General features: G+C 47.0%; 2 protein-coding genes across 5 annotated transcripts in view; one reads left to right on the top strand and one right to left on the bottom strand.

The window, feature by feature from the left end:
- The window catches only part of MDH1 (malate dehydrogenase 1), a 30,512-nt gene extending 18,589 nt beyond the window's left edge, over positions 1–11,923 (bottom strand). Inside the window, exons 1-3 of the mRNA XM_077315539.1 lie at positions 11,756–11,923; positions 2,533–2,631; positions 1,834–1,930 (exon numbers count right to left, since the gene is read on the bottom strand). Coding sequence (XP_077171654.1) covers positions 1,834–1,930; positions 2,533–2,631; positions 11,756–11,758 — 199 coding nt within the window. The 5' untranslated portion in view covers positions 11,759–11,923. The remainder of the gene's footprint in view (positions 1–1,833; positions 1,931–2,532; positions 2,632–11,755) is intronic.
- A 165-nt stretch (positions 11,924–12,088) lies between these two features.
- Positions 12,089–13,873, top strand: part of WDPCP (WD repeat containing planar cell polarity effector) — a 337,650-nt gene continuing 335,865 nt past the window's right edge. The window contains exon 1 of one of the 4 annotated variants that reach the window (XM_077315493.1): positions 12,089–12,199. The gene's annotated coding sequence lies outside the window, so the exon portion shown is untranslated. Of the gene's footprint in view, positions 12,200–12,261; positions 12,656–12,933; positions 13,144–13,873 lie in introns of those variants that run through there. The other 3 variants (XM_077315511.1, XM_077315482.1, XM_077315502.1) reach the window with 3 other exon arrangements.

Raw genomic sequence — 13,873 nt, 5'->3', positions numbered from 1 at the left:
TTGTTCTTTGCCTCTTAGCACCTTCAAGACCAACAAAGATTTATTCAGGGCATGAGCTTTCGAATGCAAGCACTCTTCCTTAGACTAAGGACTCCCTACATGAGAAAGAGTGCTTGCACTCGATAGCTCACGCCCTGAATAAATCTTTGTTGGTCTTAAAGGTGCCTGACTGGACTCTGATTTTCTTGAGCTACTTCAGACCAACACGGCGACCCATTTGAATTTCTTCTTTGCCTGTACACCACAATACCCTACAACAGTGGTCCCCAACCTTTTTATCACCGGGGACCGGTCAACGCTTGACAATTTTACTGAGGCCCGGTGTGTGTGTGTGTGTGTGTGTGGGGGGGTAGTCTTCTGCTGAGGAACTTCACCGCCGCCTGAGCCCCTGCTCCGCTTGCTTTCCTGCCAGCGCCCCTGACTTCCCACCACCCACTGGGGGGCGCTGCCAGCAGCAGCTGCACAGTGCCACGCCAAGGGGGAGCCCCAGCCATGGCGGCTGCCGGAGAGCACCAAAGGTGAGCCAGCAGCAGAGTGGCAGGGCAGCCCACGAGGCAGCAGCCGGGGAGAAGGACAAGGAGGAGCCACGGCCCAGTACCGACTGATTCACGGACCGGGACCGGTCCCCGGACCGGGGGTTGAGGACCACTGCCCTACAGGTCCCCCTGCTATTAGAAGGCCAACCCAGCCAGCTAATGCTTCTTACAATCTTGTTGGAAGCCTGAATGAGCAGAACACGGAGAATAGACTCGAAGAAATGATTGCTGTGGGGTAGGGATGCCCAGCCTCCCGCAATGGCAAACTGCATCACCACCCAGTGCATTGTGTGTGCTCTGAACTCAAATCAAAGTGGCATGAGAATTGAAGAAGGTTGCGTAGTGACATGTACTATCTGTGGAATGTTTGTCTTTATACCTCAGGGGGACAATTTTTACAAATGCCGCAAGTTAGTGGCTCTGCTGGAGGAGAAGGTCCGGGGATTAGCGGAACGATTGATAACACTGCAGGACGGGGGAAATCTATCAAAACAAAATCAGGAGCACCTAATACAGGAGGGTAATAATTGGAAGAATGTTACACATAGGAGTAGAAGAATAAGGAGAAGGTCTGACCCACAGATATTCAGCAATCGGTTCCAAGGTCTGTCTGAAGAGGTTGATTTAGGAACCCAGAAGCATGTGCAATCCCCCATGAAGAGCAAGCCCCAATGTAGACCAGGAAAAAAGTTACCAATCCCCCACAAGTGAGAGTTCTAGGTCTTCTCCCCCACCGACCCCACAAAGCTCAGCAAACACTTCACAGTCCCCCACAAGAAAGAATTTTAGTTCTGCTCCCAAGGGTATGAAGAAATGGGTACTGGTAATTGGGGATTCCTTGCTAAGAGGAATAAATGTGTAGACCAGACTTGTTGTCTCGAGAGGTCTGCTGCCTATCTGGTGCACACATCAAGGATGTGACAGAATGGCTGGACAGGCTCATCAAGCCTACAGATCATTACCCCTTCCTTCTCATCCATGTAGGAACAAGTAATACTGCCCAGCAGAACATGGAACATATTTTAAAAGACTCTGCGGATCTGGGGGAAAAAGGTAAGGGACCTGGGAGCACAGGTTGTGTTTTCACCAGCCAAAAGCACTCCTTATGCAAGCCTGACACCTCTTCTTTTCCCAGAGTGGCAGTGTGACCTTCAACTTATACCCAAAACTCTGAACAATATACAAGGCTAGCAATCAAGTATCTTGCACTGCCTCAGTAGGCCTCCAGGCTAAGCATCTGCAGACTGCACTGCTTAGATGCACTGAACCAAAAGTTTGTGTTTTTGGAGGGATTTACCTCTTAAGAGTGGAAGAGCACAATCTTGCAGTTCCATTACTACGCCATCCAACACAGTCATCATCGGAGTGATGTCCAACAGTACGAGGGCAAGGGGCTGTGAAAAAACATTAATATGGTGCACAATGACTCATCCGAACAGATATCAATCACAAAAAGGCAGATTAAATTTTGTTGGCCTGTAATAAAAAACACATTTGCTTCATTTATAGTCCACCTTTCCCATGGAAGACAGGTGGCCAAACTGAGGCTCTGTCCATAGACTACAAGTCCCATGAGTTCAATGTGCTGGCAGGAGCTCATGGGAATGGTAGTCCTTGGACATCTGGAGAGCCACAGTTTGGCCATCTCTGCCATTAAGAGTCAATAATACAGCAACAATCATATAGTTGAAAAGACTATCCAGAAAATATTTCAGACATTAGAATTCATGCATCACCAGGTAAATGGACAGAACAAATATACAAACTGTTAGATTCTGTTTCACAGTTCTATCTAGAAACAGACTGTACAGATTATATTGTAATGGAAACTTAATTTCCATAATGCAAAATCCCTCTCCACTCTACAAAAACAAAGTTAAGAAGGAGACAGAAGAGCTTTATTCTTGCGTTGGAGGCGTAATAGCAATAACGACACTAACCTTTAGGCCCCTTGTTTCTATTTATGGGAATACGATAAATTCCTTTTATCTATTACCTGATCTTTGCCAAAAACATCACCCTTGGCAATGCTGTAGAGCAGAGAGTAGGCAATCTGCCCTGCCGCTCCGGTCACCAGGACTCTGATTGGTTCAGGCTGCAAGAAAAACGAAAGACATTGTCAGACAATGAGGTACAGAACCTCAGGCAGCATCTTATGTCACGCACTTGCAAAGTCATTACTGCAACATTTGATTCCAATAACACTAGAGGCACCAAAGAGAAAGTCAAGACTGACAAAGGAACTAGGCAAGTCTGTCCTCTATCACTGCTCTTGTTTGATATTGTCCTTGAACTCCTTGCTGTTCTGTTCCTGAACTGTTTGGCATAGCAATGGAAGACCAAACATTTAAAATGAGAAGCTATGCAGACGATATAGTTTTAACTTTGACAAAATCCAACAAGACAATGCCCAAATTACTAGATCTCAGCAATTTTGCACCAGTATCCAGATATAGAATCAATCAATCAACAATTTCTTCTTGTTTATGAAAGACGACCAGATCGTGGATGTGACCCTAATTGGCTGCAACATCAGTCCAGACAAGATAAAAATCTGTAAATCTAATTCAGAACAACTACAAGAAGGCCTCAATTCTAACAGATCTTTCCAGATGGTCTAAGCTAAACTTTTCTTGGTCAGTGAGAATGGCAGCTCTCAAAATGACAGTATTGCCTAAATTGAACTTCCTATTCCGATCACTCTGAATTGCTATTAAGGAACAGACTTTTCAAGACTAGCAAGAAGAACTCAACAAATGTCTATGGAACTGCAAAAGACCTAGAATCACCTTTAAAGCCCTACACGATGATAAGAGAGGAGGTCTGGGTCTCTTGAACCTGATGTTATATTATCATGCAGCTGTTCTAACCTGGATTTCTGACTGGATCACTAATCCATTGAGACAAGATCTCCTATTCAGATCGTTAGGTGGATAGGGAATTGGTTAGAGAACCGCACTCAAAGAGTTGTTGTCAATGGTGTTTCATCAGACTGGAGAGAGGTGAGTAGCGGGGTACCTCAGGGTTCGGTGCTCGGCCCGGTACTTTTTAACATATTTATTAATGATCTAGATGAGGGGGTGGAGGGACTACTCATCAAGTTTGCAGATGACACCAAATTGGGAGGACTGGCAAATACTCCGGAAGATAGAGACAGAGTTCAACGAGATCTGAACACAATGGAAAAATGGGCAAATGAGAACAAGATGCAATTTAATAAAGATAAGTGTAAAGTTCTGCATCTGGGTCAGAAAAATGAAAAGCATGCCTACTGGATGGGGGATACGCTTCTAGGTAGCACTGTGTGTGAACGAGACCTTGGGGTACTTGTGGATTGTAAACTAAACATGAGCAGGCAGTGTGATGCAGCGGTAAAAAAGGCAAATGCCATTTTGGGCTGTATCAACAGAGCCATCACATCAAAATCACAAGATGTCATAGTCCCATTGTATACGGCACTGGTCAGACCACACCTGGAGTACTGTGTGCAGTTCTGGAGGCCTCACTTCAAGAAGGACATCGATAAAATTGAAAGGGTACAGAGGAGAGCGACAAAGATGATCTGGGGCCAAGGGACCAAGCCCTATGTAGATAGGTTGAGGGACTTGGGAATGTTCAGCCTGGAGAAAAGGAGGTTGAGAGGGGACATGATAGCCCTCTTTAAGTATTTGAAAGGTTGTCACTTGGAGGAGGGCAGGATGCTGTTTCTGCTGGCTGCAGAGGAAAGGACACGCAGTAATGGGTTTAAACTTCAAGTACAACGATATAGGCTAGATATCAGGAAAAAGTTTTTCTCAGTCAGAGTAGTTCAGCAGTGGAATAGGCTGCCTAAGGAGGTGGTGAGCTCCCCCTCACTGGCAGTCTTCAAGCAAAGGTTGGATACACACTTTTCTTGGATGCTTTAGGATGCTTAGGGCTAATCCTGCGTTGAGCAGGGGGTTGGACTAGATGGCCTGTATGGCCCCTTCCAACTCTATGATTCTATGATTCTATGATTCTATTGCAGAAATTTGAACTGAAACAAGGCTTCCACAATTTGCTTTGGCCTCTTGTTAAAGAAAAAGTATCAAAAGACTCTCATCTCTTAAGAACATCTTTTTTGAAGATCTGGCAAAAGTACAAAAACAGCCCAGAAATATCAGCATTAAGGTTGCTGGTGGAAACCAGCATGGACAGAATACAACTGAGAAGACGAGGTCCACTTAAGTATCAAGATCTTATTCTGCTCAATGGATTGCTCAAGGATTGTAACCAATTGAATCAAGAAATTAAAACAGAAAAAATCATGTCTGTTAGGGCGCACATCAAGCAAGAAACTGAAGATGAACAAGTTAAAAAATCTATAATCAAGTGGATGCAGAAGTTGGATCAAAATATTGTCTTTGAGGAGTGGGAGCTACTGTGGTATAAAAGTATTAAGTTGACAATTGGTCAGGGAAAACTGGTATAAGATGTTCTACAGATGGTTTATCACTCCTAAGGGTATAAGTAGGATTTTTAAACATATGGATGACAAGTGTTGGAGGTGTCAAGAAGCAGTTGGGTCCTTCTTTCTTATGTGGTGGTTGTGTAACTCTGCTAAAAACATCTAGAAAAAGGTAATCTTATGCAAAAAAATGAATATTAAGTTTCCCTTGCATGAATTAATGTTGTTTTTCTTTATCCCCCCAAACATACCCAAGCACCTAACTGAAGTATTTTTCATGCAACAGTGGGACTCATAGTGGTGCAGCGCTGGAAACAACCAGAATTACCAGGGGGTCTGAACTTTGGTTGACAAAAATGGGAGAATTTGCAACAATGGTGAAATTTACCAATTTAATCCCTGCAGGATTTTTAGTGCACTGGAACTGTTTCTTACAGTACCAAAGAAAACAACTTTTATACACATAGCATCTGTGGAAATATGGTATGTTAATGTCATCTAAACTTCTTGATTAAGCAGTTCTTATCGTCTGAGATGCTAGTCTACTTGAATGTTTTCTTTCTTTTCCTTGTTACCTTTTAAAACTCAAACATATTTTTTAAAAATAAAATATTGTAGACAAAGTCTTTTGGTGACCAATTTTGAAAAGTAAACATATACACATGATTTTCTGGAGCAGTAGCTCTTCTAGTGAATATGGTTACTTTTCAAAGTTGGTCACCAAAAGCTTGCCATTCTTAAAACCAGGTATTAGTTATGGATGGTTTGAGAAATATAACACAGATATATTTTAGCCAGTGGCCTAAAATTAAACACAAGCAAGACAATGCAGATCTCACTTATGGGCTGTTCAAAACAAGGGAAATCAACTTCACTCCAGAAGCTACAGCAAGCAGGCTAAAAAAGAATCTTGAAGAATATGACCACAAAAGGCCTATAATTAAAAACAAGGCAAGTTTTTTTTTAATTGCTTGTTACACTGTTCTTAATATACTGCTTTCACTTAGCTTCAACAGACTTTGTAAGTTATATAAAGCTGGATGGCAGATATTTGAAGCCAATAATAACTACATCATGATTTTCTTTCAAATATACCAAGAACAAAGGCCATTAGCACCAAACAGGAGCATTGTAAACTAGAAAAAATTTAGAAATAGAGCTATATGTTGCAGATATTTTCCACTGAGGAATTTGTACTTGGGGTGAGCAATTATAACAGGGGGTCCCCAATCATTTTTAGCCTAGGGGCACATTTTAAATTCTGGTATGGCATGGTGGGCGCAGTGACAAAATGGCTGCTGCAGGAGGCGGAGCCAGTCACAAAATGATTGCCACTGCTTAACTTCAGAAACACAGATCTTTGTGATTTAGTTGCAGGTGCTGCCAAAGCAATATTTTAAAAAATCTGTGCAGCCAATCCAATCTCTAATAGTCAGAAGTTCTGTGGGGCAAAAGCCCTGCCTGGCCCCACCCACTCCCCCAAAGCACTTGGCGAAAGCGAGAAAGCAGGACCCTTTAAACAATACCAATAAAACCCATGACCCTTGGCATAAGATTTATGGACATTGGGCATTGTTTTGAACCCCAATCACCACAAGGTGGGGAACTGCAAGATGGTATAGCGTTGGCTGGAGGAGGGGCCCCAGTTGTTCCTGGTCCCGGCCTCAACAAAAGACCTGGCAGAAGTGCTCCATTTCGCAGGCCCTGTGGAACTTAGCTCTGTCAGGGCTCGCAGCTCTTCCAGGAGCTCATTCCACCAGGTGGGGGTCAGGACTGAAAAGGCCCTGACCCAGGGCGAGACCTCACTTCCCTGGGGTCAGGGACCACAAGCAGCATAGCACATGCAAAGAACCCTGTAGCGGGCATAAGGAGACAAGCAATCTCGTCAATGGCGTCCGCCAATCTGGACTGCCAGTCCCCCACTAGTGCCTGCCAGCGAGTCACCGGGAGGCATCTGGTCCCGCAGAGCATTCAGGAATACAGTCGGACCCATAAGTCTCTGTGGGAAGGCTAAAACAGGGGTGGGGTGATATCCTGAGCCAGGCCTTCAGGGCATAGTGGTTCAACCATGGGATGGGGTTAGCCTCCATCAGATCCACATCTATCACAGCACCGAAGACCAGATCGAGTGTATGGCCAGCTTGATGAGTGGATCCGGTAACAAATTGGGAGAACCCTAGCGTCGCCATGGTTGACACCAGGTCTTGGATTAGAGACACTTAGAGACTCATAGAGTTAGAAGGGGCTATAAAGGCCATATGGTCCAATCCCCTGCTCAAAGCAAGATCAGCCTAAAGCATCCAGGATAAGGATCTGTCCAGATGCTATCTGAAAACACCCATTGAGAGGGAGCTCACCACCTCCTTAAGCAGCTGATCTCACCGTTGAACAACTCTGGGAAATTTTCCTTGATATCTAGCCAGTACCTTCCTACATGTAGTTTAAGCCCATTGCTGCAGGTCCTACCCTCTGCTTACAACAGGAACCCTTCCATGCCCTCCTCTAAGTGGCAGATACTTAAAGACAGCAGTCATGTCCCCTCTCAACTTCCTCTTCTTCAGGCTGAACATTCCCAAGTCCCTCCGCCTCTCCTCCTAGGGCTTGGTCCCCAGGCCCCAGATTGTCCTTGTCCCTCTCCTCTGAACCCTCTCAATTTTGTCCACGTCCATTTTGAACAGAGGCCTCCAGAACCGTACACAGGACTCCAGGCAGGGTCTGACCAATGCAGTATACAGCAGAATGATGACATTTTGTGATTTTGATGTGCTGCCTCTATTGATACAGGCAAAGACTGCATTTGCCTTCTTTACTGCCACGTTACAATGTCTGCTCATATTTAGCTTACAGTCCACAACTACCCCAAGATCTCGTTCACACACTGATGCTCAGATGTGTGCCTGCCATTCGGTATGCATGCTGTTCATTTTTGTGACCAGATGTAGAACTCAACATTTCTTCTTATTGAATTGTATCTTTTTCTCATTTGCCCACTTTTCCAGCATGTTCCAATCTCATTAGACCCTATCTCTGTCATTTGTGGCGTTTGCTACTCCTCCCAATTGGAGTCATCCGCAAATTTAATTAGGAGTAACTCCACCCCCTCATCCAGATCAATGCTAAAAATGTTGAAAAGTAACAGACCCAATACCGAGCCCTCTGGCACCCCACTGGTCACCTCGCTCCAATCTGATAGAATACCACTGGCAACCACACTTTGGGTGAGCTTTCTAGCTGTTCCCTATCCACATGACTATCCAAAAATCCAGTCTGCAGCCCTCCAGTTTACTCATCAGAACATCATGGGGAACCGCATCAAAAGCCTTGGTGAAATCCAGAAGGCTAAGTCTGTCAATGGCCATGAAGACTCCACATTCAGAGGCACTAATCCTCTGGATCCCAGAGTAACCCAAAGATCTTCACTGTGTGACTCAAGTTGTGCTGTAGCAAACACTGTGTGGCAGATTCTGCCACTTGCCAGAGGTGGTTTGCCATTGCCTGCCTCTGCATAGTAACCCTTCCAGAGCCAATTTGGTGTAGTGGTCAGGAGTGCGGACTTCTAATCTGGCATGCCGGGTTCGATTCTGCACTCCTCCACATGCAGCCAGCTGGGTGACCTTGGGCTCGCCACGGCACTGATAAAGCTGTTCTGATTGAGCAGTAATATCAGGGCTCTCTCAGCTTCCCCTCACTCACAGGGTGTCTGTTGTGGGGAGAGGAAAAAGAAGGTGACTGGAAGCGATCTTGAGACTCCTTCGGGCAGAGAAAAGCAGCATATAAGAACCAACTCTTCTTCTTCTTCTAGTACTAACCTAATCAAGTACTCACTCCCATTCAAGTACTTAAAAAAACCCACAACTGCTTAGAGAAAATAACTTTCTCAGCTGAACACTTCTTTACATAAGATGGCAAAGATTTTTAGATGTTAAAATTAGGGCAAGTAACGTATATTGAAATGTTGCAACATTTATGCCAGATTTTCAAGAGTTATTCCAGTTATACAGGGACATCAGAAGCAGTAGGATTATTCAAATGTGGCACATTTGGTGACATGTTCAGTGGCTGTGACTGAGCAAGAGTATTTCTCTGCCCAGCAGAAATGCAGAAGCATTAGCTAACCAGTTCTAGTTGGAGCACTGCAAGGGAAAGACTGGGAATTCTATGCCTTGACTAGGAACTGTGGCATTGGTACAGAAACTCACAAGAGATGCTTTCTAGTTGCTGCAATCCAAAATACAAGCAACTTGCAAAGAACAAAGCTTTTATAAATGAAAATAGAATTGGCTGCATTGATAGTACAACACAGATATGGAACCACAAGTTGGCTGTTTTAATGTCTAATGCAATCCTTCGCAATACCCAGGAGAGAAATCACTGTCTTCTATGATTACCAAAGAGGAAAACCCATGCCAATTGTTAACCAAATGCCAATGAATGCAGCCGTGTTTCATGCCGGCTGTTGATTACAGCTGTTTCCCGATAATCTCCATTTAATCCAAATGATGTCAGAGTACAAGGCATATTTCCCAGCCAACTCCAGAAATAGTATAAAGATCGCATGTTTTTTATGACACAAGATAACACCACTTATTCCTGGAGAGGAGGCCAAACGTTCAATTTCGACCATGAGATAGCATTCCCGCCAGATATCTTACAGGGAATTGTGCACCGCGGCTAGGAATCATAAGTAAAGTGCGTGCGCGTATCTCTCTCGCTCTCCCAAGTCAGGCATCCTGCTCTTCTCCTCCCAGGGATCAAGAAGATGCATGGCTACATGCCTCTAACTAGGGCAGAATTAGCAAAGGATCTGCAAATGGCACACAACAGCCACCAGTAAGTGCTGCGGACCCATCTCAGGCCTTCTGTTTTGCAAGTATCAAGCTTGAAGAGCACCTTGAGGCGAATCATAAGGCATGCCAGCAGTTCCCCCTGGATCATTCAGAGGGAGCGGCCATGAGCTGAAAGAGGACAAATGGAGGATAGTGATTGGGCAGCCGTGCTGGCAGATCCTCCGGCACCTGTCCTTGAAAAAGGACATCTCTAACACCCTTGTGCACAACAGTGACGAACAATCACCAACTTTGCTGCAGACCAGCAGTTGCTTTCTCCTCTGCTTCTGCCCTGTGCAGAGTCTTCAAGGTGCCCCGTGCTTTTTTTTTTTATGGAGTACTTTGGCTGCCTGGGGAGGTGGGGAGCTCCCCCTCACTGGCAGTCTTCAAGGAACAGTGGGACAAATACTTGCCAGGGATGCTTTCCAGGGGTAGTCAAACTGCGGCCCTCCAGATGTCCATGGACTACAATTCGCATGAGCCCCTGCCAGCATTTGCTGGCAGGGGCTCACGGGAATTGTAGTCCATGGACATCTGGAGGATCTCAGTTTGACTACCCCTGCTAGGCAGATCCTGTATTGAGTTGGACTAGATGGTCTCTGTGCGCAACCCTTCTTACTCTATGATGTCCTCTTCCAACCCTGTCTATGGGCCATTTTCCATCCCTCCTCTCACCCCACAGCCATGAAAAGGACTTGTCATCACTCAATAGTTCTCTTCTACCCTTCAGCTTTAACAGCCAGTCCTTCTCCTTTAACCATTGCCCTTCAACCATTACTTGCTGCAGGCAACTTTCCATTCCCCTCCCAGGCCTGGATGCAATCTGCAGAACAATCGGGTGGCGGATTTCAATTCTGAACTGCTGCTTGCATAAAAACAGTACAAAAATGGAGTAGCAGTATAGTAGAGTATGACTATGACTCTTTTCACTTTAATTTTTATTTGCTGAGTGTTTGTAACAGAGACATTTCAAAATGCAGTTCTCCAGCTGTAGACAATTTTGTCAACTCATTTGCATCTCATTCCAGGGCGTGCATGCACGTGCATTAATCAGATTTCAGAGAAGACATGGTTCACTTCACCCAGTTTTGGATTTTGCCTGCAAGGAGATTTTATGAGTGGTGGAAAATGCACTGCAGTTTCCATGTTTCTAATCCGGGCAGCCCCCTGCACTTCACCAGGTGGAAAATGCACTGCAGTTTCCATGTTTCTAATCTGGGCAGCCCCCTCCCCCAAGAAGAAAAGGCACCCCAGTGAGAAGAGATCCCTGCCCCTTTTCACCTTCCCAGGAGGTGTGATATTATTACTGCATATTTCTCGGGGGGGGGGGGTTGTCTTTCACCGCTCCTGACACCTGCAATAGAAACACACTAGATTCTTTTTTTTCTTTTCTTTTTTGCTTCTACGTCTCCTTGAGATATCCTCATGGCCTATTCCAGGCTTGTTAGTACAGGATCTCACCTTTGCCTTGCGAAGGTGGGCGTGGTGGAGGATCTAGATTCTAGCATTCGCTGGCAGTGGCTCCTGGGAATTGTAGTCCATGGACATCTGGAGGGCCGCAGTTTGACTACCCCTGTTCTAGAAGGTTGCCTTCGCAGCCCCATTCCGTTATGCAGTTTACCGGGTGACCTTAGGCCACTCGCAGTCTTATCTCTGTATTCATTTTCTACAGCGCCCTTTCCTGCAAGCCGACTCGGGGCCGTTCCCGACATATATTTTCCGCATACATAACATTATAAAATCACCGTTAAAACGAAAATAAAACTTTAGAACGCTCCGTTTCTTGTCCAACCGCCCCTCCCTGCATTGCATCTTTGTATTCAGTCTGGTCGACCTCGCAGGGTTGTCGTGAGGATTATAGGAAAGGGAAGGACGAGCGTTTTCTGCCCAAACGCATTTTAAGCCGCCCCCCCCCCCGTTGCCTAAACCACCCCCGATTGCCCCCTCCCCATTTCAATGTCACTCACCATGGTGCTTGCAGCCGAAACGACCACTTCTGCTCCTGGAGGTCACCTCTAAGCACAATCGCCGCTCCAGCAATGAAAGGGAGAGAGAGAGACCAAGAGCAAGCACAGCCGGGCGGAGGAAGACGCGCTCGCTCCGCCGTCTCAATTTGCCGCCTGGTAAATGTAGTCCCGCCGGCTCTCCGACTGCTCGCTACGCGAAGCGCAACCTCGCCGGCTAAAACTACAACTCCCAGCAGGCATCGGGCATCGCCTCCCCCCCTGGCGACAGGGAGGAGAATTTACGAACAAGGGAAGGTGTGGAATTCGACGTGGGGCTCACGCACTTCTTGGCGAGGAGGGCGACGTTGAGGAGCGCATGCGTAGAAGGGAGCGCCATCGGGAGAGCGGCTGCGTCTTCTGTTGCGCACGCGCAATGCCATTCTGTCATGCTGGTCTCTTTCTGAGGTAGAAATTAATTTTTTTAAACCTTCCCGCCAAACTTAAACAGCGGGGAAAGACAGACGCGGCGCGCAGGCCGACGCTTCTACTTCTCTCTTCGCCCGCCCCGAATACTACCCTGTGGTGGCAACTCTGAAAGCCATGACGATGCTACATCTAGGTGGAGCCGCGTTGTCGCCCTAAAACCTGAAAGTTATTTTTAAAAACTCTTTATAACTACTACTATTTATACTCCTCGCCTTCCTGGAAGAAGGCTGGCTTGCCAGGGGGGCGGTATATAAATCAAACAAACAAATAAGAAGAGGCCGGAAGTGTGACGCGAGGCCGCCTCGAGCGGGCTCTCTTCCGCGCACGCGCAGCTCAGCCTCCACGCCCGCCGGCCGCTTTGCGGGTTGCCAGGCGACGAGGGAAAAGCGCGCGCCCGACGGCGGCGGGGACGGGGAAAGAGCGCGGAGGCGGCAGGTGCGCGCGTGGTTCTTCTCTTGCTCTCCGCCTGGCTTCTAGGTTTGGGGGATGCGGCCTGGGGAGGGCAGTGGGGGGGGGGGTGATGCCCTAGAGCAGGGGCAGTCAAACTGCGCCCCTCCAGATGTCCATGGACTACAGTTCCCATGAATTGCTGGCAGGGGCTCATGGGAATTGTAGTCCATGGACATCTGGAGGGCCGCAGTTTGACTCCCCCTGCAGTCCAGTCGCCTCCCCCCAATAAATGCTCTTTAATCGACTGTTGGAGATTTGGGTGCTCTCCCCTGGAGGTTGGCAACCCCATGGCTCACCTCGCCCTGCCTTTGTGGGGAGGGGGTTCCTGGGCTGGGCTGGGCCCCTCCCTTGACGCAGGCAGCACGTTGAACCGGCACCAGCAGGGACTTCCTTCCAGAGGAAATGCATGGTTTTGGGGGCTTGCTTTTGCACCTGTGGGACAGTGCGCTTCCCGTGGGCTTGAACACCTGCAAGTGAGTTTCCCTGTTTCATGCCGGAGTGCACCCTTGCAAAACATGCGGAGAGTGTGCAGCCCAGTGGAGCTCGTTTCAGAGGGTAGTGGTGTTGGTCTGGGGAGGAAGGTAGATTCAAGTGGGCAGCCGTGTTGGTCTGAAGCAGCACAACAATACAAAATCAGAGTCCAGTCAGGCACCTTTATGACCAACAAAGATTTATTCAAGGGAGTGCAAGCACTCTTCCTCAGACTGTGGTAGTTGCACTTGAAAGCTCATACCTTGAATAAAGCTTTGCTGGTCTTCAAGGTGACACTGGACTCTGATTTTGTTTTGTGGAGGAAGAGCTAGGCTAGTGTTTCTCAACCTTTTTACCACTGAACATTACCCTGGAACAGGGGTAGTCAAACTGCGGCCCTCCAGATGTCCATGGACTACAATTCCCAGGAGCCCCCTGCCAGCGTTCGCTGGCAGGGGGCTCCTGGGAATTGTAGTCCATGGACATCTGGAGGGCCGCAGTTTGACTACCCCTGCCCTGGAACATTCTTCAGACTTCAAGAAACCCTAGAAGTGGTACTGTCTTGCAGACTGTGGTGGGGAAGTAGAGCTGTGGACACGCCTGCCTGGGTCCCCTCCCCTCCCCTCCCCTCCCCTCCAGGCTCATCAGTGGCCATTTGGGGGGGACAGGTTGACATGACCATATATCATCAAATCACCCAATAAATTTTTAACAAATGTTAAAAATATATTT

The sequence above is a fragment of the Paroedura picta genome, chromosome 1 (assembly GCF_049243985.1).
Source record: "Paroedura picta isolate Pp20150507F chromosome 1, Ppicta_v3.0, whole genome shotgun sequence".
In the NCBI taxonomy this organism is placed as follows: Eukaryota; Metazoa; Chordata; class Lepidosauria; order Squamata; family Gekkonidae; genus Paroedura; species Paroedura picta.
Note: the sequence above shows the minus strand (reverse complement) of the source record. Positions and strands in the feature narration are given on the sequence as shown.